The 26,590-nt window shown below is 47.6% G+C and overlaps 1 protein-coding gene across 1 annotated transcript in view; it reads left to right on the forward strand.

The window, feature by feature from the left end:
• The window catches only part of ZPBP2 (zona pellucida binding protein 2), a 202,157-nt gene that overhangs the window by 94,918 nt on the left and 80,649 nt on the right, over positions 1–26,590 (forward strand). The window contains exon 4 of the mRNA XM_073572279.1: positions 3,998–4,162. Coding sequence (XP_073428380.1) covers positions 3,998–4,162 — 165 coding nt within the window. The remainder of the gene's footprint in view (positions 1–3,997; positions 4,163–26,590) is intronic.

Consider the following 26,590-nt stretch of genomic DNA (forward strand, 5'->3'; position numbering starts at 1 on the left):
CAGGTAGTCGAAGGCAAGAACGTCGAGAGTCCGCAAGTGGCCGTTCTAATCTTAGTAACATAGGCACGAGACTCGGTGGTGGACATAGCGACAGAGGGTCAGACTCAGACCAGCCAGTTGGCCCAGCTGGATGTGGGACTCATGACCGTGCAAACTGGGAGAGCCAGCCAGTGAGAGAAAGGTCACGTGATGAAGCACACTGCAGACAGGTGGAGACTAAAGAGTGTCTGGTCACTCTGACGGACGTTGACGGGAAGGCCAAAGCCCAAGGCCGAGATACTGACCGCTGGGGGCAGGGGAGGCCTAACGTAAATATGCAGTATGACTAACGAAACAGACGGAGATGGTCCTCCCGACTGGTAGGGCAAGGTGACATGGGTGCCAGGTCTCAAGATCCCTGGGTGATGTCATGTGTTCAACCCCACAAGTTTGAACAGAGGGGGGAGGTATGTGGTGTAGTTACCACTGTCAGCTAGGGGGTGCTGTGTGGGTGTCCCAGGACGGGTGTACAGGCACATTCAGTGTGGTAACAGGAGCAGGGTCCTAAATGACCATTATGGGTCTCAAGGTGGGTGGCCTTGGGATGCAGGCTCCAGGGTGTATTGATCAGCAGAGATACTGCTGATCTTTCTGTTACACTGTGTCAGGAAAGCCTGTGTGTGTCTATACAACCTTTAGTGATGTCATAGTCATGTGATCACCTGTGGGTGTGGTTACAGGGCTATGTAATTGAGGTGTTTGGCACATGTGAGAGAGTGTGGAGGGAGTCTGTCTGAGTGTGGACAGACTTCCATGTGTCCAGGCGGGACACTACAGAGGTTGTATATGGGGAGGACTACACCTCCCAGCATGTGCTGAGACTCTCGGTCCGAGTCTGAAGCCACGGACGTTTATGTTCTTTTGTGCCTAAGCTAGAGGCTATTTTGGTGATACGCTGATTTATGGTTTATGGAGCAAATAAACCTCATGAATTTTGGGAAGAACCTGCCTCATGATTGTCTCCCGCTGCACCTGAGCGAGTCACATCCCTACAGTATTAAAACAGCGTCCACTAAGGGGCCTTATTCCCTCATCGCCGTTTTAAAATGGCGACTGGGAATAAGGGTATACCACCCCCCAGAGTTCGAAAATCTCCAGGTCTCGCCTGAAGAACACGGTCAGGGATTTTTTTCATCATTGAATAATGGCAATAAAAAAAAGTGTGTCCACTATAAAAATAATTTCTCTCTTCTGACATGATATACATGTCAGATGAGAGAGAAATAATTTCCTCATCTGGTTAATCCGCTATCCCCAGTGCCCTTCTGCTCCATCCCCTGGCCCTCCACCTCCTCTTCCTGAAAAAAAATACCCTAGCACCTGATGGAAACTCATGTAGCGAACACTTGCACTCAGCACTAATGACGACATATTCAATTTGAAGACCCAATGTTATCAAATTCTGTGCTGTACCTGTGGTTTCAAAATCCTTATAATACCCCTGGATAAAATCCTTGAGGGGTATACTTTCCAAAATGGGGTCACGTTAGAGGGATTTCCTGTGCCTGTGTTTAAGCACATTAGGGGCTCTCCAAATGCAACATGTCATCTGCTGTCGATTCCAGACAATTTTGGGTTCAAATAGTCAAACAGTCCTGCTTCCCTTCCGAGCCCTGCCATGCCACGTGGGGTCCCTGTCTCTTTGTGAACCAACCCAACAAAACTCACAGCTGGGGGCTGCTATTCTCAGGCTGGTAAGGGGCCATTGATCTTGGCCCCCCACAGCCTAAAAACAGCATCCCCCAGCTGCCCAGAAAAGGTGCATCTATTAAATGCACCGATTCTGGAGCTTTGTCAGGTTCTTCCCACTTGCCCTGTAGTGATGGCAAGTGGGGTCATAAGGGGATAATGTCACCTTTCTATTGTAAGGTGACATTAAACCCGGATTAGTAATGGAGAGGTGTCAATAAGACACCTCTCCATTACTATTCCTAGAGTTATACAAGGGTTAAATAAACACACACACAATAAGAACAAAGTATTTTAATGAAAGAATACACCACACACAGTGTTTAAAGCTTTATTATACTCCTAATTCCATATCGACGCCATCGTTCTCCTGAAAAAAATTATAAAATAATAAACCAACAATATCCATACCTGTCTGGTGATCAGTCAAGTCCCACAGCGTAAATCCATCTCAGGAGGTTAATCAGTTAACAGTCGGAGCGGTGCTAATGCTACCACTCCGACTGTATACTACTGGAGAATGAATGGAAGCAGCGTGCACAGGCTCTGTGACGTCACCGCTTGTTACTGAGCCTGCACGTAGCTTCTCATTCTATGCAAGTGCTGTCCGATTTTTACACACCGATCTTCTTGTAAAAGCCGTCAATTCATGTGAATAGATTTATACACAAAGAATACGTAGATATATAGATGTCAAATGACACATACATATATATATGTATTACATAGATACATAGAAGAAAAGCTGGTAATTCATGTGTTGCATACAGTAATATCACAGTGTGACAGGTTAGAATCCAAAAACTCACATAGTGCACAGCACGCTGTATCCTCCGGATTGCAGCCGGGAAAGCAAAAGACGGGCCGGTTGCCGGGAGCGACCGCTCTGCCACGTACACAGGGGTGGCAGACCTTTTGGCTCCGCTTGGCCCTGTGTTGCCTCACACATAGAGTGCTCTGCAGACCAACTGCTCTGTCTCCAAAACCGACACACCCAATACTCTTCCTGCAGGGTTTTTTTTCCTTCACTCCACTCTGTGGCCATGGGCCACTTATAAGATCTGGGCTGGAGGAAACAGACTGGCCCCACTACCTTCCTGCTGTCCATTTCAAAAATAAAAGCCCATACTGGGTTTTCCTGAACAAGCTCCTTGGTCAAAAATAATTTGACCAGGTTCAAACTTACTTTTTTCTGCCTTGTGACTCACAGGCACACTGCTGTGACCAAAAGGCACTCCAGCAGATCTAATATGCTTCTGAGCGCATCCTGGGGAACACATAGCGACCCTCACATATGACTCTGGTCACTGCCTCACATGTGTTCAAACTTGTGGGGTTGAACATTTGTCACCATACAGGGGGCCCGTGACAGGACATCCTCATTTCCTTGTGATTTCCCTGCCCGATGTTCCACTGAAAAACTAAAGTTTTGTAGGGACAGGAACCAACTGGTGACTCGGGCATTCTTCTCTTTTGCGTTTCTCATCCAAACAAGGGGTGAATGGTCTGTTACCAAACAAAACTGACTCCCGAGCAAATAGCGTAGGGACTCCAAGGCCCATTTAATTGCCACGCACTCCTCAATTACGCTATAGTTTTTTTCTGTCGGTGTCAGTTTCCTGTTCAAGTAGGTGACTGTATGCTCATCCCCGTTCACCTCTTGCGACAGCACCACTCCTAGGCATCAGTTTGTACAATAAACGTCTTCTTGAAGTCGGGGCTGATAAGCACTGGCTGTCTACACAACGCTGACTTCAGGCTTCCTCCGCTTGAGGATTCCATCGGACCATCACTGTCTTCTTACTTTTTAACAGGTCCATTACGGGTTTTGATTTCCCCGCAAAATTGGGAATAAACCAGCGGTAGTACCCAATGATGCCAAGGAATGCCCTCACCTGTTTGGTACTTAAAGGCTTGGGCCAGTTTTGGATGGCCTCAATTTTATTTACTTGGGGTTTGATCACCCTGCAGCAGATCACGTAACCTAAGTACCGAGCTTCCGTGAGCCCTATTGTGCATTTCTTTGGGTTTGCTGTTAACCCTGCGATTCTGAGCGACTCTAGCACGGCTTGTACCTGGGACAGGTGGGTTTCCCAGTTGGTACTAAAGATAACTATGTCGTCTAAATAGGCCGATGCATATTTCCGATGCGGTTCTAACACTATGTTCACCAGCCTCAGGAATGTGGCCGGAACACTATGTAACCCAAAGGGCAAGACGACATAATGAAATAGACCCACTGGCATGATAAATGCGTTATTCTCTTTAGCCGATTCTGTCAGGGGGACCTACAAGTATCCTGTGGTAAAGTACTGGGCCTTCCCCAGTCTTTCAATTAGCTCGTCCACCCAAGGCATTGGACAGAGGTCAAATTTTGATACCTCATTTAACTTCCTGAAGTCATTACAGAAGCGTAACAACCAGTCCGGTTTAGGTATTAACACAATGTGGCTAGCCCACTCACTCCAGGACTCTTCAATGACTCCCAATTGAAGCATTTGCTTCACTTTAGCCGCTGTGGCTTGCCTCTGGGCTTCTGGCACTCGGTATGGTTTCAACTGTACCTTTACCTGGGGCTCGGTGACAATGTCATGCTGAATCACTGAGGTTCGCAACTCTGAGAATACATCTGTACTCCGCTGCACGAAAGCTCGAGCCTCCCATCACTGCCGTTTTGTGGGGGCATCATTTACTTTTACCTCACACCCGGCTGTATCCTTGGCCAGTGCCAGAGGGACCCCCATTGGTATGACTGGAGTCGCCCTCTATGACCAAACATTCCCGGTCCTTCCAGGCCTTTATCAGGTTTACATGGTACAGTTGCTCGGGTTTCCTTATTCCAGGTTGGTACACTCTATAATTCACTTCCCCCGGTACCTCATAAGGCCCTTGCCATTTGGCCATGAGCTTACTCTCTTGGGTGGATATTGGTACCAACACTCCATCTCCGTCTTTAAAGGTCCTGACCGTAGCCCTTTTATTATACGTGCGGCCTGGGCATCCAGCATATGCTCATTTACTATGGGCCTCACGGCCGCAATCCGATCCTGCATATTTGCCACATACTCGATGACTCTCTAATGTGGAGTGGGCTCCTGTTCCCATGTCTCTTTTGCAACTTCCAGCAGTCCCCTCGGGTGCCTGCCATACAATAGCTCAAATGGGGAGAACCCTGTGGATGCCTGTGATACCTCGCAGATGGCGAACAGATAGGGCAATAAGAGGTCCCAATCTCTCCCATCCTTGGCGACCACCTTTTTGAGCATGGCTTTGAGGGTCTTATTAAACCTCTCCACCAACCCGTCGGTTTGTGGATGGTACACCGACGTATGTAGCTGTTTAATCCAGAGCAGCTTACATAGCTCCCTGGTCATCTTAGACATAAAAGGAGTTCCCTGATCCGTAAGGATCTCCTTGGGTAGCCCAAGGTGACAAAACATGGCAAATAGTTCACAGGCTATTAGTTTAGCCGAAGTGTGCCGGAGAAGTATCGCCTCTGGGTACCGGGTGGAGTAGTCTACAACTACTAATATGTGCTGGTGGCCCCGGGCGGATTTTACTCTGGGTCCTATGGGATCCATCGCAATCCGCTCAAAATATACCTTTATAAGGGGCAGGGGCTCCAATGCACTCTGGTAGTTCATAGTGGGTGAGGTTAGTTGACACTCATTTCGCAGTAACTTTGGACCTCAGCATAGACACCAGGCCAAAAAAACACTGCAGTATGCGCTCCAGCGTCTTTTTGGCCCCCAAATGCCCTCCCAGCCTGTGAGTGAGCCATGTCGAGCACCGCCCGACGATAGAACTGATAGTGCCCCAATCCTACCACCTCACCCCTGATTTTATCAACCCTGTACAGTAACTCCTGGTTGATCATAATCTAGGGGAAACTCCTCCACACCCGGTTGTTGAGCCACCTCATTCACCTCGATTACTCTTTCCCAGGCCCAGGTCAGAGCGGAATCCTGGAGCTGGACAGTCCCGAACTTACCAAGTGACACCTACAGCTCAGGGATCGGTGGGGTCTCCTCAACTTCTACTGCCAATACCTATAGGGGAAACCTATCGAGGTTACACTTTGTCCCTATGTTGGCGACCCCTATGGCAGGTATCCCTGACTCGGGATCTTCGGGTTCTGCACCCGAAATACAATTTACCCTGAGAGGGTTAACCCTGGTCTGACCAGAACAGGGGAATGTCTCTTCCCTATACAGTCCCATATGGAAGAGTCTTCACCACTCCCACCACATGTTTTATCTCCCCACACGGGGAAGAGAACGTGATCTCTGCAGTCAGGTACTCTCGGAGGTCCCCACGTATGCACACTACTCCACCGTCTGTCCATTAGGACTGTCCCCAGCAACCAGGGACCCCTGTACCACGGTCATCAAGCTCCCCGAGTCCAAGAGAGCATCCGTCTGGTATCCATTAATGAGTACCTCGCACAGCTGAGGTTCGGTACCGGCAGGGTCTGTAGTGGGAGTGCAGACTGGCTGGGCATACATAGATACATGGCGGGTATACCCGCAGTCCATGGGTTCGGTTGTTCGGGGACAATTGGAAACCACATGTCCAGGCTCTTGACATCGCCAATAGTGATGAGCGAGCACTAAAATGCTCGGGTGCTCATTGCTCGGGTCGAGCAAATTGGAATACTTGGGTACTCAGACAGAACAACAAGCCCAATGTAAGTGTATGGGAAACCCGAGCATTTTTACTGCAATTCCCCCGGAGGTCCTTTTAAGGTCTAAAAACATCTGAAAATGATGGAAACACTGCTCAAATGTCACGGGAACATCATGGCAAATGCCCTGGAAGCATTTTTGACTCCTAGGTCACAGCTCTAAACAATGTTGTCAGAGTTTCACTCCCTTTTTACAGGCACACAAAAAAACTACAAAAACTAAACCAAAATGGATTTTGCTGGGAAATATGTTAAGGAACATCCTTTCCAGGTTACTGACTTTTGTCTAAGCCAAAAATGCATCAAAATGCGTTTTGCAACTTTAGCATTGCTTTCAACCAATACAAATGCATACACTTGGGAAATGTCATTGTAACATTTAACAACCCTACCTGGGATGTGTGACACATAAGCAGACACATCTTGTTTCATTTATAAAGGAGGGACTCTTAAAGTCACAGAGCCTATTTTTACAGGGGCATCAGGCAGCATTAATCTTCTTAAAGGGCCATTATTAAACAGTGGGTCTCCTATGCTGTTGTTTCCTATGCAGTGAGTGGATGGTCTGCCAAGAATTATGACGCACCCCAATACCTCTTTCATGAGAGGTACAGGAGGGTGTTGTGAATAGGTCACCGAGGAGAATGGCATGAATAGGCTAGGCCACCAGGAAGCCAGAAAGTTTGGTAACTCAGCAGATTGCAGACCCCTAATCCAAACAACACAACTAGCAGTAGCCGTGGGGCGTACCTACGATGCCTTAGACGCCTCGGCACAGCCAGATAGCTAACTAAGCCTAAAGCAAGAAAGGTGAAATCTAAACTGCCCCGGAGTAGAACCCCAAAGGAATAGATAGCCCCCAACATATATTGTCGGTGAGACAAGATGAGGCACAAACACAGGCAGAAAATAGACTGAGCAAATGATCGGGCCCAAACTGTCTAGACAGAAAAGGACAGGAAAGACACTGTCTGCAATCACGAAAAACACTAAAAAATCCAACACATCTGATGCACAAAAACACTGAGGTCTGACAACCTCTCCCCCGCTATATCAGCATTCTGGTGTGAACTGGCAGCAAAGCAAAAGAGACTAATATAACAAGGGACTGAACAAACTGACACCAGCTGTAAAATATGGAGTGGGGTCCAGCACTGCCCCAGCAGGGAGCACGCTGAACCCTCACAGCAAAGCAGAAAAAGGCAAAACCAGATCAGATGCCAAGGATAAGCAAATGAACAACTTAACTGAAAAATGCAGGATCAGGCAGGAGACAGCAGACCTCAAAATGCACAGGAAGAAACCAAATCACCAGCAGCAACTGAGGGAAGCCTGCTCACTTAAATACTCCCAATCAGTAACCCCTGACTTCCAATCATCGTCGTCAGGTGGCAGACTTCTGTCAACCCAGCCAGCTCCACTACCCACAGTAACCACCGGAGGGAGCCCCGACTCAGAAGTCAGATCAAGAGAATTCACAACAGGAGAACTTCCTGAAAAAATGTTGCATTGAATGCAAGGCCTGGCTTGCCCAAAGTTACATGCACCCCAATAAGCTTTTCAAGCCACGTACTGGATGGCCACCGGAAAATCCACTAAACATTATTTATGTTGTACTCCCATTCTGTTTTCTTATGTATTGACTGCAAGGCGTGCCCTGCTACCAAGTCATATTCACCCCAATATGCCTTTGAATCCAGGTACTGAATAGGCACAGGACAGGAAAATCCACTTCACATTTTTCATTTTGTACTCCCATACTCTTTTCTTATGCATTGACAGCAAGGCCTGCCCTGCTGCCAAGTCATATGCACCCCAATAACCCCAATCCCCCTTTGGAAGAAACATGGAGGAGGGCCTCATAAAAAAAAATGTCCCATTAAAAAGCAGTGGGTCTCCTAGACTTGTAATGCCCATACACTAAGTGTATTGGCTTGCAAACATTTTCCCCTGTGGGGTACACCTCAATCTTTTCCATAACAAGTATTTTATGCTCAGCATAACCACCCACCCTTGTTAGGAATTCGACACTGGCTGTAGCAGCATGGAACACGTTAACCCTGGTGATCTAGTTTCGGTGGATGATGACACGTGAAGGAAGGCCTGATTAAAAACTATGCCCAATTTAAAGGAGCGGGTCTCCTAGACTTGTAATTCCCATACACTAAGTGTAATTGGCTGGCAAACATTTTCCCCTATAGTGTACACTTCAACCTTTTCCATAGCAAGTATTTTACACCCAGCATAACCACCCACCCTTGTTAGGAATTCGACACTGCCTGTAGCAGCACGGAACACATTAACCCTGGAAATCTAGTGGTGGTGGATGATGACGCGTGGAAGAAGGCCTGATTAAAAACTATGCTCAATTTAAAGGAGCGGGTCTCCTAGACTTGTAATACCCATACACTGGCTGGCAAACATTTTCCCCTGGGGGTAGATATCAACATAGTGAACAGTTGTTTGCAGCGCCAGTGCTCTAAGGACGAAGCACGCTGCTCAGCCTCTTATGCGCTGCTTGTCCACACCAATTATCTATGCTGTCATGCCAGCTTTTTGTTAAGCTGGCCCCCTGCCTGTAGGTCACCGGGTCTGTCTGTCTGCTGCAGTTCACCGCAACGTTGGCGCTTTGGGTGCGTAGTGCACTGCCTCCCTTCATGCTCACAGCTGTGGACTCACTCATGCTTTCATTTTTTTCCCACACCTTCCGCACAGGTTCCCTGTCTAAACACACCCCCTCTTCATGGGTAATGGGACCTGTCCGTTCCACTATTCCTTCCCCCAGGAAGCAGGGGACGCAGTCTTCCGAATATAATGTTGAAAAAGTTAAAACAAGTTGAAGTATGTTTAAACTCAAATGTGAAAATAATTGTCATCTTTACTATTTCTCCATTCCGTGTGCGGCTAACCCACCTCATTGATCTTATTGATTTTCTTTGGCAAGAAACCAACAGCTCCATCAATACCACATGCTTTTCCAATTAATTCATCATGCTGGTAAAGTAGAGGTGAGATTAGGGATCTAGATAACATCTCGGGACTGTAGTCAACATGACACTGTGCCAAAACCCACTTGGGTTTAGCGAACAATTTGACATAGTTTGTGCACTGCAGAACAGAGTTGTCAGAAAAACTAGATTTTGATTCAATAATATGTTGGATGGATTGTCAAGTGGAAACACCCATATAGTATTATTATAATTATTATTTAGTTATATAGCACCATTTATTCCATGGTGCTGAAGATGAGAAGGGGTTACATACAAATATCTAAAGGACTGTCACATTGTAGAAGGATCAACTTTATTCTCATTTGCACAAGGAAAGACTAGAAGCAATGGGATGAAACTGAATGGGAGGAGACACAGATTAGATATTAGAAAAAACTTTTTGACAGTTAGAGTGATCAATGAGTGGAACAGGCTGCCACGAGAAGTGGTGAGTTCTCCTTCAATGGAAGTCTTCAAACAGAGGCTGGACAGACATCTGACTGGGATGATTTAGCGAATCCTGCTTTGAGCAGGGGGTTGGACCAGATGGCCCAGGAGGTCCCTTCCAACTCTACGATTCTATGATTATATGAAAGTAATAGATATCGTTTACAGTTCACAAATTTAAAATGACAGACTGGTACAGAGGGGAGAGGACGTTGTCCTTGCGGACTTACAGTCTGCAGGATAATGGGAAAGAGACAGAAGTTCGGGGGTGCGGCACCTCGGTTGGTGGAGAGGCAGCAGCTCGGGTGGTGGTGTAGAAGTCACATCTACGACCAACACGCTCTCCAATTGACACCTCTTGAAATGCAGCCAAAATGTCACAATCTCTAGCTTCTTTTGTAGAAAATGCAGGGGCTCCTTTTTGACGTCATCGTCCAACAAGTTCAGTATTAGTAGGTGATGGCTTGTCAGAATGCGGCCCAGGAACACCAAGCTTCAGTAGTTGCGAGTCCTGGCCCTGTGCTCTTCCAGGTGCTCTTCCTCCGGCTCTTCCATTCATGATTTCATCTAGAACATTTTGCCTTTGTAATCCAGAGACAGTGTACAACACCACCCAAGCATTCACCCTTTGCTCCTCAGACTTTCTATCTATGCAGTGACACTCTAGACAGAAGATGATGGTGGTAGTAGTTGGAGCATTTAAGACAGTCATGAAGCAGCCATAACAACTTGAAACAGAAGTATTTTTTACCAAGATACCACACTGTTCAATATTTGGTCTGTATTTTTACCCAAAAATAGTGTAGAGAACTAGGGTAACAGACAGCAAATACAGTGGAATGTAGTCCTGAATTGCCACAATTTAGGATCCACAAATACATCAGACGTCTGACAGCATTACCAGACTGTTCAATATGTGGCCTGAATTTCTTAATTTTAAAAGTCTTTAAAAAAAAACATACTCGGGAAGACCTAACAGTTGGACTGGCAACTTCCATCATGTTGGTGTTACGGGGAATGGTTGCCCACCTTCTGTCTGCAACTACCACACGGCTTCTTCCTGCCTGAAAGGGTGCTATGCCTCCCTCCCCCTGTGTGCTGCTGTCCTCGCTCTGCATGTCCTCCTGCCAGATTGGGTCAGTTACTATATCATCCACCACCTCATCTTCCACTTCCGCACCCTGGTCCTACTACTGACTTTCTGGCAAATGTGTCTCATCATCGTCCATTCTTTGGACCATGGCTGCTCAAATATTTGGGCATCACTACATGGAATCTCATCTTCAAGTGGACTGGGCGAGAGGCCCAAATATATAAATGGAAAAGTGAACTGTTCTTCGGAGTGCTCAAATGTGATATCAGTTGTCTCAGGGCACTCAGCATGGTGGGAGGAAGGAGGATCAGGGTAAGGAATATGCGGGACAAATTCACGGCTACTCAGACTTGACCATGTGTAAGACACGGTGCTGGTGGTGGTAGCTATGTAACTGTTATTATTATCCACTATCCAACCAACAACCTTTCCACACTACTCTGGCTTCAATAATGCTGTCTTGCTGTGGTCCCCTAGGACTTCGGAACCTAAGGTCCAGGGAGAAGATGTGGGTGTTTTTGTTGGCCCAATTTAAGCTTGTCTTCGGCCTCTGCCTTGGCATGCACCATGACCATCACGGCCACTTCCCCGTCCCTTGCCTTGTAAATGGACTAGAATATTATAAACGTTCACTACAAATGGCTGAATTAGGAACATATTTGTATGTGATAAGTGTGCGGGAAAGCCACACTTTAAAATATGTGGACTGTAGTTACAAATGTGGTTTTGCTTAGTCAATTGATGCCACTAAGTACTGTAACAGACAGCAAAAACAATGGAATAGGTCGGCCTAAAAAGCCCAAATTTGTAGCACACAGATGTATGATGCCTGTCACAGATACTGTATATCACACTGTAAAATATGTGGGCTGTTTTATTTAAAAAAGCAACATAGTGCTGTATATAACTAGAGTGACAGCAAAGAAAAATGGAATTTAGGGCTAAAATGACCAAAATTTTTAGCAGACGGATGGATGAGGCATGTCACAGATATACCACATTGTAAAATATGTGGCCTGTATGTATTTTTTTGGGAGTTCAGCAAAATGATATCAAGAAAGCATACTCCCTGCTGGGGGCAACACTGGGCCCCGCTCCATATGTTACTGCTTGTGCTCGTTTGTTCAGTCCCCTGTTTATATTGGTCTCTTTTGCTTTGCTTCCAGTTCACACCAGAGTGCTGATCTAGCGGGGATGAGGTCGTGTGGCCTCAGGTTTTTTGTATATCAGATGTGTTAGATTTTTCAGGGTTTTTGCGTGATTACTGACAGGACAGGACAGAAAAGATACTATCTATACAGTTTGGGCCCCATCATTTGCTCAGTCTATTTTCTGCCTGTGTTTGTGTTTCATCTTGTCTCACCGACAATATATGTTTGGGGGCTGTCTATTCCTTTGGGGATCTGCTCCGGGGCAGTTTAGATTTCACCATTCTGGCTTTAGGCTTAGTTAGTTCTCCAGCTGTGCTGAGGCGTCTAGGGCATCGTAGGAACGCTCCACGGCTACTGCTAGTTGTGTTCTTAGGATCAGGGGTCTGCAATCCGCTGACTTACCAACCTCTCTGGTTTCCTGGTGGCTTAGCCTGTTCCTGCCATCCTCCTTGGTGACCTATTCATAACAGTATTGGCCCCGATAGAGAGTCGGGGACTTTTCCCAGTCTCCTGGGCTGGCGGGGCCTTTCGTGACAGCCACAGTGGAGCAATGTCCCGTATAAAGTCCTGAATGGCTGTATACCACTCTATCAGTCCTACTACCTGGTCCAGAGTGCCTGGGTCCCCTTGCCCCACCCAATGCTGCATGGCTGCTGGCAGGGCCCTCACCAGCCATTCAACCACCACCCTCTCTACCATCTGGAACGGGTTTAAGGTCTCAGGCTGGAGCCATTTTTTAATAAGTCATAAGCCTGAGACTGGGCCGGAACACTCGTTGGGCCCGCACATATGTATTAAACCCCAGTCTGGCAAGGATCTCACCTTTCAGCTTCCCATAGTCCAGGGCATCGTCCTGACAGAGGTTGAGGAAGCCCTTCAGGGCATCTCCCGTCAGAAAGGGGCCACCACTTCAGCGCACTGGGTCACCGTCAAACTCTACCGCTCTGCAGTGTGTTCGTAGAGGGTGTCGTCCTCAGTGCTGACCGGACTTTGTACCGGGCCTCCGACTGGTACGTGGTCGCTGGGTAGGGTGCCTCTCGAATGGCTGCTATCTGCTGCAGAATCAGATCATTAGTCTTTTGCTGCTGCTGATACAACAATTGCAATTGTAACTGCTCCAGCTGCCGATGCTCTTTCCGCTGCTGACACTCTTGCTGCTGATGATTGTGCTGCTCCTGCCGTTGCTGACTAAAGATCAACTGCTTCAAAAGCTCCTCCATTTTGTCATCTGGCTTAAACTGAAGCATTTGCAGGCTTAATCATTTAAATGCAGCATGCTTTGGGGCATGCCACAGTTCACACTGCCCGCATTCTCCACCGTATGTAAAGCAGTGGTGTCCACGCTGTGCAGTGATGAGGCAGTGACCAAAGCAAATTCAAAACAAAACGTGTTTTAATGTAAAAAAAAAACTCACACAGTGCACAGCATGCTGTAACCTTCGGATCGCAGCTAGGAAAGCAAAAGACAGTCCGTGGCCGGTTGCCGTGAGCGACCGCACTGCCGAGTACGCAGGGGGTACCAGACCTTTTGGCTCCACTTGGCCCTGTGTTGCCTCACACACAAAGTACTCTGCAGACCAACTGCTCTGTCTCCTTGCAAGACCAAAACTGACACACCCAAAACTCTTCCTGCAGGGGTTTTTTTTTTCCTTCATTCCCCTCTGTGGCCATGGGCCACTTGTAAGATCTGGGCTGGAGAAAATGGACTGGACCCCACTACCTTCCTGCAGTCCGTTTCAAAAATAAAAGCCCATACCGGATTTTCATGAACATTATCCTTGGTCAAAAATAACTTGACCAGGTTCAAACTTACTTTTATTCTGCCTTGTGACTCACAGGCACACTGCTGTGACCACAAGGCACTCGAGCAGATCCAATACGCTTCTGAGCACATCCTGGGTGACAGATAGCGACCCTTACATATGACTCCAGTCACTGCCTCACGATATATATATATATATATCTCTCATAGATTGAAGAAAAGCCGGCAAGTCATCTGCCGTGTACTGTAAACTCACTGCAGGAGCCGACAGGATAGAAAAGATTGACATACAGTAACTACAAATAAAATAGGTAGATATACAGATGTCTGTGAAAAATACAATTAGTGCAGTGTGTGTGCAGCTTACTGTGCATTTATTTAATTAATAAAATATTATTTTTCTGAAAAAAATGGCATGGGCTTCCGCACAATTTTCGTAACCAACAGAGGTAAAGCCGACGGCTGGGGGCTGATGTTTATAGCCTGGGAATGGGGTAATACCCGTAGAGCTTCCCAGGCTATTAATATCAGCTCCCAACTGTATACGTAGCCTTTACTGGCTATTAAAATGGGGGACCCTAAAAAATTGACGTAGGGTCCCCCTATAATAACCAGCAAAGGCTATGCAGACAGCTGCTGGCTGATATTAATAGCCTAGGAAGGGGCCATGGATACTGTTCACCCCCAAGGCTAAAAATGTCAGCTCTCAGTCACCCCAGAAAAGGCACATCTCTAAGATGTGCCAGTTCTGGCACTTAGCCTCACTCTTCCCACTTGCCTGTAGCGATGGCAAGTGGGATGATAGTTGGGGAGGCTGATGTCACCTTTGTATTTTCAGGTGACGTCAAGCCCCAAGGTTAGTAATGGAGAGGCTTCATTAAGACGCCCCCATTACTAACCTCATAGTCACATTGTATGAAAACACAGACACCTGGAATAAAGTCCTTTAATTTAAAGAATGACACAGACTCCTTTAAAAATCTTAATTAAACCATACTTACGACCTCGCCCATTCCCCCGATGCCCTCATCATCTGCAAAAGAATTAAAAATAAAAAACAACAATATTCCTCATCTTTCCGCAGAGATGCTACTAATCCATTTGTCCCATGAGGGTCCAGCTCTCATACATCTAGATGGCAGGCTGCATGGATGCATGATGCGTCCATACAGCCTGTCATCCAGCAAAGACACTGAGCACAGTATGCTCAGTGTCTCCCTGTGAGCGCCTATTACCTATCTGAGGGCTCCATGAGCATGAAAAAGTTCTCCAGCTCACAGTGCCCTCAGACAGGTCCTGCGAGTTCACAGCCAGTGAACTCAGTATACCTTTCTGATGTCAATGTGAGTGCTGTGTTAAAATTGCATTGCAGTCGGATAGCAATCACACTGAATTCGGATGTAAATTGGATGTAAGGCCTGTTTCACATTTCAGTTTTTTTACGTCAGTCAAAATCCCCCAGAATGTGAAAAAACGGATCCGTTTCCATTTTGCCACAAACGGATGACACAGGATCCGTTTTTTTGACGGATCCGTTTTAGCTGATAGTTCATGAAATTTAAAGCGACATGGAAAAGGGGAGAGAGAGGGGGGGGGAGAGAGAGGAGGGAGGGGGGAGAGGGAGAGATTTTCTCCACCCATGTCAGAACGGGATTTAGGGTTAAAATGCATCGCTGACACATTCTCCCGGGCAGGCGCAGTCGTAAAAAGCGGGCCACCAATGTAAAAAAAAAGTTTAATTGTCCGTCTGCTCCGCCCGGGAACCGCTAACATTTTGATGGATCCGTCAATAAACGGATGCAACGGATGACCATCAGTCAAAATCCGCCGCTAATGTAAATCTATGGGGAAAAAAACGGATCCACCTAAAAAATGGGCGGATCCGTTTTTTTCTAAAAGTGGCGGATTTTGACTGACGTCAAAAAACTGAAGTGTGAAACTATTTTTACAATAAAAAGCGTCATTTAGTGTGTGACAGCTACCAAAAATAAAAACCCACCATAAATAGTAAATCAAACCCCCCTTTATCACCGCCTTAGGCTACTTTCACACTTGCGTTTTTTTTGCTGCGTGTTTTTTGCGCACACAAACGCATGGAAAAAACGCATCATGCGTTTGTGTGCATTTTTTGCGGGATTTAGTGCGTTTTTTTGTGCATACGTGCGCATTACAATGCGCACCCATAAGCGCACCCCATGTAAAATATAGGAAAAAAAACACATGCTTTTTTGCGCTAAAAAGCAGCGCAAAAAAACGCAAGTGTGAAACCAGCCTTAGTTAGGGAAAAATAATAAAATTAAAAAAAAGTATTTCTATTTTCCCATTAGGGTTAGGGCTAGGGTTAAGGCTAGGGTTAGGGCTACGGTTAGGGTTAGAGCTACGGCTAGGGTTAGGGCTGAAATTAGGGTTTGGGGTGTGTTGGGGGTTAAGGTTGGAGTTAGAATTGGGGGGTTTCCACTGTGTGGGCACATCAGGTGCTCTCCAAACGCAACATGGCGTCTGATCTCAATTCCAGCCAATTCTGCGTTGAAAAAGTCAAATGGTGCTCCTTCCCTTCCAAGCTCTCAAGCTCTGCCATGCACCCAAACAATGGTTTACCCCCACATATAGGGTATCAGCCTACTCAGGACAAATTGAAAAACAACTTTTGGGGTCCAATTTCTCCTGTTACCCTTAGGAAAAAAAATTGGGGACTGAAAGATCATGTTTGTGGAAAAAATATGATGTTTTTATTTTCATGTCCGAGCATTATGAACTTCTGTGAAGCACTGGGGGGTTCAAAGTGCTCACCACATATCTAGGTAAGTTCCTTGGGGGGGTCTGGTTTCCAAAATGGGGTCACTTGTGGGGAGTTTCAACAGTTTAGGCACATCAGAGGCTCTCCAAACGTGACATGACACCCGCAGACCATTCCGTCAAAGTCTGCATTCCAAAACGTCACTACTTCACTTCCGAGCCCCGACGTGTCCCTATACAGTAGTTTTCTCCCACATATGGGGTATCAGCGTACTCAGGACAAATTGTACAACAACTTTTGGGGTCAAATTTCTCCTGTTACCCTTGGGAAAATAAAAAATTGGGGACTGAAAGATCATGTTTGTGGAAAAAATATGATTTTTTTATTTTCACGCCCGGGCGTTATAAACTTCTGTGAAGCACTGGGGGGGTTCAAAGTGCTCACCACACAACTAGATAAGTTCTTTGGGGGGTCTAGTTTCCAAATTGGTGTCATTTGTGGGGGATTTCCACTGTTTTGGCACATCAGGGGCTTTCCAAACGCGACATGGCGTCCAATCTCAATTCCAGCCATAAAAGTCAAATGGCGCTGCTTCCCTTCCGAGCTCTCCCACACGAAAGCCAATGCAAGTCAATGGGGAACCAAGGTCGGCAGGGAGTGGAGGACAGGAAACACACCTACAGTGCCCATTTTAAAACCAAAAACATCAGTTCTTATTACTTAAGCTTGTCAACTTTAATTTACTTTATAAAAATAGTTAGACATTGAAAACTGGGGGTTATTTGGCTAAAGTTGCGGGGGGTAGGGCTGGCACCAGATTTTCGTGGGCCCTGGGCCAAAGAGTGTCACTGGGCTCTTTTAACACATGCCACAATTCATGATCCTCTGATATGGCAGAGAAATAGCGGTATAGTACAATGAAAAATACTTCACTTCTTACATCACATGACTGATATCCATTTTAAATTCTCCAATAGCTCCAAAAACGGACAGTATATTACTCCATACAGTATTATGGCCTCTGCATAGTGCGCTATACAGAGTAATGAGGCCCATATATTTCTCCATACAGAATCATTGGTCCCATATAATGTTCCATACAGTATATGATGAGCTCCACATAATGCTACAGTATATGTTGGTCCCCATGGATGAAGCTCCACTGTGTTATGGGCCCAAATAATGCTCCATATATAATGGGCCCCATTTCTAATGCTCCAGTGCATAATGGGCCCTGTAAATGCTGCTCCAGTGTCTGATGTCCACCTTTGGAATTCTCCAGTGTATGGTGGGCCTCATATATCATTCTCCAGAGTATAGTGCTCCCCAAAAATAGCTGTCCCAACATTGAAAACAATTAAATAAGTCTCCTCGCTAGGGAATCCCTGTACTAGTCTGGACTCCTCGTCGTCCCCATCTTCCATCTCACTGCACTTGGACTGTTTAGGCAGAGGGCGTACAGACGTGATGTCATTGCACTCTCTGACCAGTATGTCACTGTCAGGAAATGCGGAAGACGTCACGGCGGTGGAGCAGAGAGAGGCAAGTATTTCAACTTTGCAAGTGCTGTGATCCTGAGCAAGCAGGGGGGGCCCACTCGTTGGCGACGGCACTGGCACAGGGCCCCTCATAGTACGGCAGTGTGTCTGACGGCGGCAGAGACACTTTTGCGTGCTACGAGAGGCCCTGTGCCAGTGCCGTCGCCCATGAGTATGCCCCCAGCACCTGCTCAAGGAACCTGCACTTTCATCTGCACCTTCCTCTTTGTCACCGTGTAAGGTGGTATAGTATGCGGGAAGGGGAACCTGAGTTTCATCAGGGTCAGATTCTGGCTGTGTAGAGTGCGAGGTGTTGTGAGTTCATTTTCCCCTTCACTACTGAGGCCCGAGGAACTCCCTCTTCTGGTGAAGAAAGGTAGTGAGCCTGATTGTCAAACACCTGGGGCTGATGATGATGACTGGCTGAGTGGAGTTAATGACTGGATATAAGGCTGCCGACGCCCTTCTGGCCTGCGGGTGATTTCTCTGTGGACTTCTAGGAAACCAGTCTGATTCCTGCTCATCTAAAGCTAAGATTTATGCTTTGCCTTTTTGCATTAGTGTTTTGTTTTCCTTGCTTTTCTGGATTCTGCCATTCCCTGCTGGGGTGAGCTGAATCTCCTTTTGCCTGTTGCTCTGTCTTCAGAATATTCCTGAGTACTGACATAGCTTTTTTGAAGCCTAGCGTCTTCAGGGCCTTTTTTACTGTCAGTTGGTTGGCTCTTATTTTCATAGGGTTTTTCACGGATTGCAGACAGCAGCCTTCCTGTCCTTTCCTATCTAAGCTAGCGTGGGCCCCATCTTTGCTCAGTCTGTCTGTGTTTTGTTCTTTCTTCTTGCTTCACCGTCATTATATGTGGGGGGCTGCCTTTTGCTTTGGGGTCTGCTCTGGGGCAGTTTAGATTTCCCTTTCTGTCTTTAGGCTATGTAGTCCTCCGGCTGTGCTCGAGGGGCCTAGGGCATCGTAGGAGCCCCCCACGGCTACTGCTAGTTGTGTTGATAGGTTCAGGGGTCTGCAATCCGATAGCTGCCAACTTCTCTGGTTTTCTGGACTTAGCTAGCATTTCTATTTTTGCCTCCTACGGTGACTCAATCATAACAGCGAGGGGAATGTAGTGGTCTGGGTCAATGTACCAGCAGAATCATCTAGCAGTAGCTGGGCATCAGTGCACTTGTGGCGCCCCCAGGAGTACGGTCGCCACAGTGGCATTACCTTCCTCCTTGGGAGTGTGATGTCATGCTTGGGAGCAATGAAGGATCTCTCTAGCAGTTAAACCAACACACAACACAGTTCCCACTCCAGACCAGCAGGGAGACCTCTGAACCTGACTGCTGAGGAGCTGCTCTCTGTGGTCGGGAGGAGGTAACTTAGGGCAGTCTTTGAAGGGAAGGGGAAGTGTGTGGACGTGAGAAGGGGAGCTGGAGGATGAGCAGAGTTATGGCTCACTCCTGTCAGGAACACCGCACTGCACTTGCTCACTGTGCCAGTGCGGGTGTCCTGAGTACAAAGACAGTACTCACAGATACCTGTGGAGCAGGGCAGCAGCGGTGACGATGCGTGCTTCAGAGTATCAGGACCTGAAGCACATGACTGCTGGGGGCGTGGCCTAAGCTCCACAGATCTAGGAGCTGCAGGGAAACTCCTAGAAAGGTAACTACGGGGCAATGTTACCAAGGGGCACAGACAGAGACAGAAACCAGACGAAGCCAGGGTCAAAGCACCAGATAGCAATACAGTACCACGGGGTTTAGACAGAAAGGATAGTCAGGACGTAGCAATAGGTCAGAAAACCAGAACGGGCAATAGACGGTACAATAGGGACAAACTGTAACGGAGTAACGATAGCCAAGCCAGGAGGTCAGAACCAGAGAAGACAGTAGTACCAAAGCGAGAGACGGAGTACAGAGTGAGGGAACAGGCCGGGTCATACACGGGATGCAAACAAGCAACGCAGAATACACGCACACCAGGGGTCAGACACACCAGAACAACAGTATAGCTGACAGAGAACCCTGGTAAAGAGTGAGTATAAATACCCCTCCCAGATCCAGAAAGAGGCCACGAACACTTAACCCTGTGAGTGCAGGGCAAGAACCCTGTTCAAACCATGACAGTACCCCCCTCTTAATGGGGGGCCACTGGACCCTCAGGCTTGTCTGGGTATCTGGCGTGGAAAGCCCGCACCAGACGATCGGCATGCACCGACCTGGCTGGAACCCATGACCGATCCTCCAGAGAGTACCCCTTCCAGTGTATCAGATACTGGAGTCTCCGGCGCACCCACCGGGAGTCAACAATGCGCCCTACTTCATACGCCAGCTGCCCCTCTACCAGCACTGGCGGAGCATTTGATGAGGGATCCTCTCTCACCGTCCCCACAGGCTTTAACAGGGACCTGTGGAAGACATTAGAAATTTTAAAGGAGGTGGGCAGCTGCAGTCGGTAGGCTACTGGGTTAACAACCTCCACAACTTTGTATGGGCCAATAAACTTGGGGCCCAGCTTTATAGAAGGTATCTTAAGCTTGATATTGCGGGTGGATAGCCACACCTTCTCCCCTACTGCAAATGCTGGACCTGGCCCCCTCCTCCTGTCAGCAAACCGCTTATAGTTTTCCTGGGCCTTGGAAATATTCCTCTGAACCTCCCTCCAAAGAATTCTAAGACGTTGTGTCACATCCTCAGCACCAGGACAACCTGAATCCATACGGGAAAACTCTCCAAAATGTGGGTTAAAGCCATAGTTGACCTGAAAAGGAGACTTCCCAGTAGACTGACTCACACGACCGTTGAATGCAAACTCTGCCATGGGCAATACCTCACACCAGTCCTCCTGCCTGGAAGAGGCCAAGCATCTCAGAATCTGCTCCAACGATTGGTTCGTGCGCTCCGTCTGTCCATTAGACTCTGGGTGGTAGGCAGAGGAGAAGGACAACGAAATCCCCAGCTTTTTGCAAAAAGCCCTCCAGAACCTGGCTACAAACTGTACCCCTCTGTCTGACACCACATTCATAGGCACTCCATGTAACCTAATTATATGCTGCGTAAATAAGCGGGCCAGGGTTTCAGCAGATGGTAATGCGGGGAGAGGTACAAAGTGGGCTTGTTTTGAAAACCTATCCACCACCACCCATATCACCGAGTTGCCCCTGGAAGGAGGAAGATTTGTGATAAAATCCATGGACAAATGTGTCCATGGTCTATCCGGAATTGGCAAAGGCACCAATTCCGCGGCCGGCCGGACCTGAGAACTTTTAGAACGAGCGCACACCCCACATGCAGTCACAAACTGTTTAATATCTGTTACCATAGAGGGCCACCAGAAATCCCTCGCAATTGCCCCCTGGGTAGCTGCAATCCCAGGATGAGCACTCAACACAGAATCATGAAATTCCTGCATAAGTCCGAGATGGAAACGTTCCGGTACAAACAATTTACCCGGGCGTTTATCACCAGGAGCCCGAGCCTGGGCCTCCAAAATCCCTCTCTGTAACTCAGATGAGATTTCGGCCACCACTACTCCTGGCTGAAGAATGGAGGAGGGAGGTTCTGGAGGGGACACCGAATCAAAGCTTCGGGATAAGGCATCAGCCTTGATGTTTTTAGATCCCGGGCGGAATGTGATGGTAAACTGAAAACAAGAAAAAAAAAAGTGCCCACCGAGCCTGTCTGGGGGTCAATCTCTTGGCAGACTCGATATAGGCCAAATTTTTGTGATCAGTGATGACTGTAATGGGATGAACAGACCCCTCCAGGAAATGCCTCCATTCTTCAAAAGCCAACTTTACCGCCAACAACTCTCTATTGCCAACACCATAATTTCTCTCGGCAGAGGAAAATTTTTTAGAGAAGAAGGCGCAAGGCCTCAGGTTAGTAAGGGTAGGAGGGCCCTGAGACAAAACTGCCCCCACCCCCACTTCCGAGGCGTCAACCTCCACGACAAAAGGTCTTGAGGGGTCGGGTTGTACCAATACAGGGGCTGAAGAAAAGCACTTTTTTAATGTCATGAAAGAGTTTTTTGCAGCTACAGACCAATTTTTTACATCAGCTCCCTTGAGAGTGAGGTCCGTTAGAGGCTTTACCACCTGCGAAAAGCCCTTAATAAATTTCCTATAAAAGTTGGCAAAGCCCAAAAATCATTGCAACCCTTTCAAGTCATGAGGTTGCACCCACTCCGTAACAGCCTGGACTTTCTTAGGATCCATGCGGAACCCCTCCCCTGACACAATCAACCCCAGAAAGGATACTTCTTGCATGAAAAATGAGCATTTTTCCAGCTTGGCATACAAATGATTCTCCCTCAGTCTCATGAGAACCATCCGCAAATGGTGCAAGTGAGATTGACTGTCCACCGAGTACACCAGAATGTCATCCAAATAGATAACCACAAAACGACCGATTAAATCAGAGAAAATTACATTAATAAAATTCTGAAAAACAGCAGGAGCGTTGGTGAGACCAAAGGGCATAACCAAGTTTTCGAACAGCCCTTCAGTCGTCAGGAATGCTGTTTTCCATTCGTCCCCTTCACGGACTCTTATAAGGTTATATGCCCCACGTAAATCCAGTTTAGAGAACCACTTGGCCCCGGTGAGTTGGTTGCATAGATCAGGAATTAGGGGGAGAGGGTATGTATTTTTCACAGTAATTTTGTTTAATTCCCGAAAGTCGAGGCACGGCCGCAAACCACCATCTTTTTTTCTTAACAAAAAAGAAGCCCGCTGCCACAGAAGGCCTAATATGCCCTTTGCGGAGACTCTCAGTAATGTACTCCTTCATGGCTAGACGTTCGGGCCTGGACAAATTGAACAGGTGAGCCTTGGGTAACTTGGCTCCAGGGACTAGATTAATGGCACAATCAAAGGGTCTATGTGGTGGTAGCGCCTCAGCCTCACTTTCAGAAAATACGTCTTGAAAATCTTTCAGGCACTCCGGAATACCTTCCAGATCGACAGACGACACTGACACAGATTTTACAGGGGTGACAAGGGTTGTCAAGTTACAACATAGACCATTAGCCATACAACCCCACTGAATGATCTCCCCTGTGACCCAGTCAATAGTAGGATTGTGACGTTGAAGCCAAGGCATACCCAGTATCAGTCCAGCCGGCAGATTATTTATGACAAAACATCTTACCTTTTCTCTGAAAGTGGGTTCCACTCACGTGGAAAAATTATCAGTCATGAAACAAATTCCCTCCTGGGTGATAGGAGTAGAATCAATTGCCACGATTTTAACAGGATCTTTTAACCTGACTGTCCCTATCTTATGAAAAGTCACAACTTTGGCATCGATCAGATTAATAGAAGAACCACAGTCAACGAAGGCGGTAGTCCCAACCGGACCGCCTGTAAGTTCCAGTTCCACCGGAAGCAGAATTTTAGTAAGCGAGTAAAAGGGTACCTGGGAGTCTGGGCAACCTCCTCGATTGTTACCCAGACTCAGTCGTTTTCCTGATGGCTTCACTGAAGAAGGGCAAGAAGGACAGTTCCTTCTCCAATGTCCAGCGGATCCACAGTAAAAGCACAATTGGTTGTTTCTTCGGTGTCTCCTCTCTTTTTCCTCCAATGACGTGGCACCAACCTCCATGGGCTGAGGACTAGATGCAGAGTCTCTCAGATTGGAGAATAAAGGGGTCTCCTGCAGCATGACCCCTCTTGCCCGCAGCCTACGGTCCATGCGGACAGCCTGGATCATAGCGTCCTCCAAAGAATCCGGTGGAGGATGAAGGGCTAGGGCATCTTTCAAACGTTTGGACAGGCCTCTACAGAACAAACCCCGGAGGGCAGCGTCATCCCAGGAGACCTCCGCTGCCCAGCGTCTGAACTCAGAGCAGAACCATTCAGCAGAGTTCCTTCCCTGTGTCACACTCATCACCATATCCTCTGCCAGATGCACTCTATCAGGCTCATCATAATGTGTCCCAGAGCCTCAAAGAACAAATTCACAGACATGCGTTCAGGAGCAGAGGAAAAGAGAGAGAAAGCCCATGCCTGTGGAGCCCCCCGAAGTAGGGAAACTCCTAGAAAGGTAACTACGGGGCAATGTTACCAAGGGGCACAGACAGAGACAAACCAGACGAAGCCAGGGTCAAAGCACCAGATAGCAATACAGTACCACGGGGTTTAGACAGAAAGGATAGTCAGGACGTAGCAATAGGTCAGAAAACCAGAACGGGCAATAGACGGTACAATAGGGACAAACTGTAACGGAGTAACGATAGCCAAGCCAGGAGGTCAGAACCGGAGAAGACAGTAGTACCAAAGCGAGAGACGGAGTACAGAGTGAGGGAACAGGCCGGGTCATACACGGGAAGCAAACAAGCAACGCAGAATACACGCACACCAGGGGTCAGACACACCAGAACAACAGTATAGCTGACAGAGAACCCTGGTAAAGAGTGAGTATAAATACCCCTCCCAGATCCAGAAAGAGGCCACGAACACTTAACCCTGTGAGTGCAGGGCAAGAACCCTGTTCAAACCATGACAACTCCTAGCTGGAGCGCATGGTCGGGATTCCGGTCTCTGAGTTTGATGAGACACTGACGGTCCTGCAGCAGAAACCGGAGGAAGCAGCAGCTGTAAATGCTCTGTTCCCAACTAAGGCTCGAAGGCCCCAGCAGCGACGTGTGTGAGCCAGAAGGAAACGGCTATGGCTGCTTGCCATACGAGAAAGTTCCAAAAGAGAATCAACAGGGGGAACTTCAGTGAACTCAGTACTGCGAGTACCTCTGATAAGTGCTAGAACAGAGGCCACACTACCTATCTGCAGAGAGAGAATTCCAAATTTGCTTCCAGGCTGACCAACTCCTTCTCCATCTGTACTCTGGGTCCTGGACGGCACTTACCAAGTACTGGTAAAGGAACTGCACGACTGTGTCTGTCATATTTCTCCTGCGCCTGGCGCACGGCTCTACTACATCCTGCACTGCACACCATCTACTAACTCTTTCATCTGCCCTGTGACTACGGCCCTACCTGTGCAGGGCTTCTACATCTTAGCTGCACCACAACATCTGTCCCAGAGAAGCGACACTGCAGTGCGGGTCAATCTGATCAGAAACCACAGGTGGCGTCACGTATCATTCACCTATAAACGTTATTCACCCCTTTTGCATGGACGCCCAGGGCCGCGGAACGGGTCATCACCACCGTAACACATCCCTCTGAGACACCGGCCCACTACCAATTAACCCCACTGCCCTGGCTGGCCACCCACACTCCATGTCAGATTCATCTTGGACTGGGGAATTCACGATTTGACTTGATAACCCAGGCATGGTATGATAGAAAGAGCTACATGGACTAATGTGAAGTGTGGCCTGCTGCATCATTCACTTTTGGTGGGGGTGAAGGACACAAGGAAAGGGGTTCTTCCTGACCAGGAGCCAGCACTTGACGACTCAGTGCTTGCATTTTTTGAAACTTCAGAAGAGGAGGGCATATTTGCTGGAGCCTGTTTCGGCAATGTAAGCCAAAACCAGTTCCTGATGCAAGTGCATGGTGGTTAAATGTCTAAGCATGCAACTGATATTCAAATTTCTCAGATTTTTCCCTCGGCTAAAGGTCTTTGCGCACTTCTTACAGATAACTTTTGCCTGATCATTAGGATTTTGTTCAAAAAAGTGCCACACTGCACTCTTCCTACTATGAAAGACATTTTGAGACCTTGCACGCTGTGCTAATTTGACCGTCTTGCCAAGCCTGCAACTCTTTTGGTTTTTGTAACACATTTTTGGACTGCTACACTCATGCCAGATAACAGCTGTTGCGATGTCGTTGCCTGCTGCGGATCCTAGTCCTCTTCTGAGCTATTGGCAGCAGCACCCTCTTCCCCCAATGGATTCCAATCTGGGTCAACAACTGGGTCATCCATCACCTCCTCTTCAATTTCATGTGCACCTTCCTCTGTGTCACTGTGTAAGGTGGTATAGTTTGTGGGGAGGGGAACCTGAGTTTCATCAGGGTCTGATTCTGCCTCAGTACACTGCGAGGACAATGTAGTATCTGAGTGAATGTACCAGCTGAAAAATCTAGCAGTGGCTGTGCATCAGTGCACTGCATGTCAGATTCATCTTGGACTGGGGAATTCACGATTTGACTTGCTAACCTAGGCATGGTATGTGAAAAGAGCTCCATGGAGTAATCGGTAGTGTGGTCTGCCACATCCTTCACTTTTCGTAGGGGTGAAGGACACAAGGAAAGGTGTTGTTCCTGACCAGGAGCCTCCACTGAAGACTCAGTGCTTTTATTTTTTGAAACTTCAGAAGAGGAGGCGAGAGAGCTGGAGGCTGTGTCAGCAATGTAAGCCAAAACTTGTTCCTGAAGCTCCGGCTTTAAAAGTGGTTTACCTACTCCCAGAAAAGAGCCTTCGAGGCCTTGTGGAGCCAGACGATGACACAGGCTCAACACCTCCTGCCTTAGGTGCTATTGTGCTTTTGCCACTACCAACAGA

This window comes from Dendrobates tinctorius, unplaced genomic scaffold, assembly GCF_039654945.1.
Source record: "Dendrobates tinctorius isolate UK_male_01 unplaced genomic scaffold, ASM3965494v1 ptg000032l, whole genome shotgun sequence".
NCBI classification, from domain to species: domain Eukaryota; kingdom Metazoa; phylum Chordata; class Amphibia; order Anura; family Dendrobatidae; genus Dendrobates; species Dendrobates tinctorius.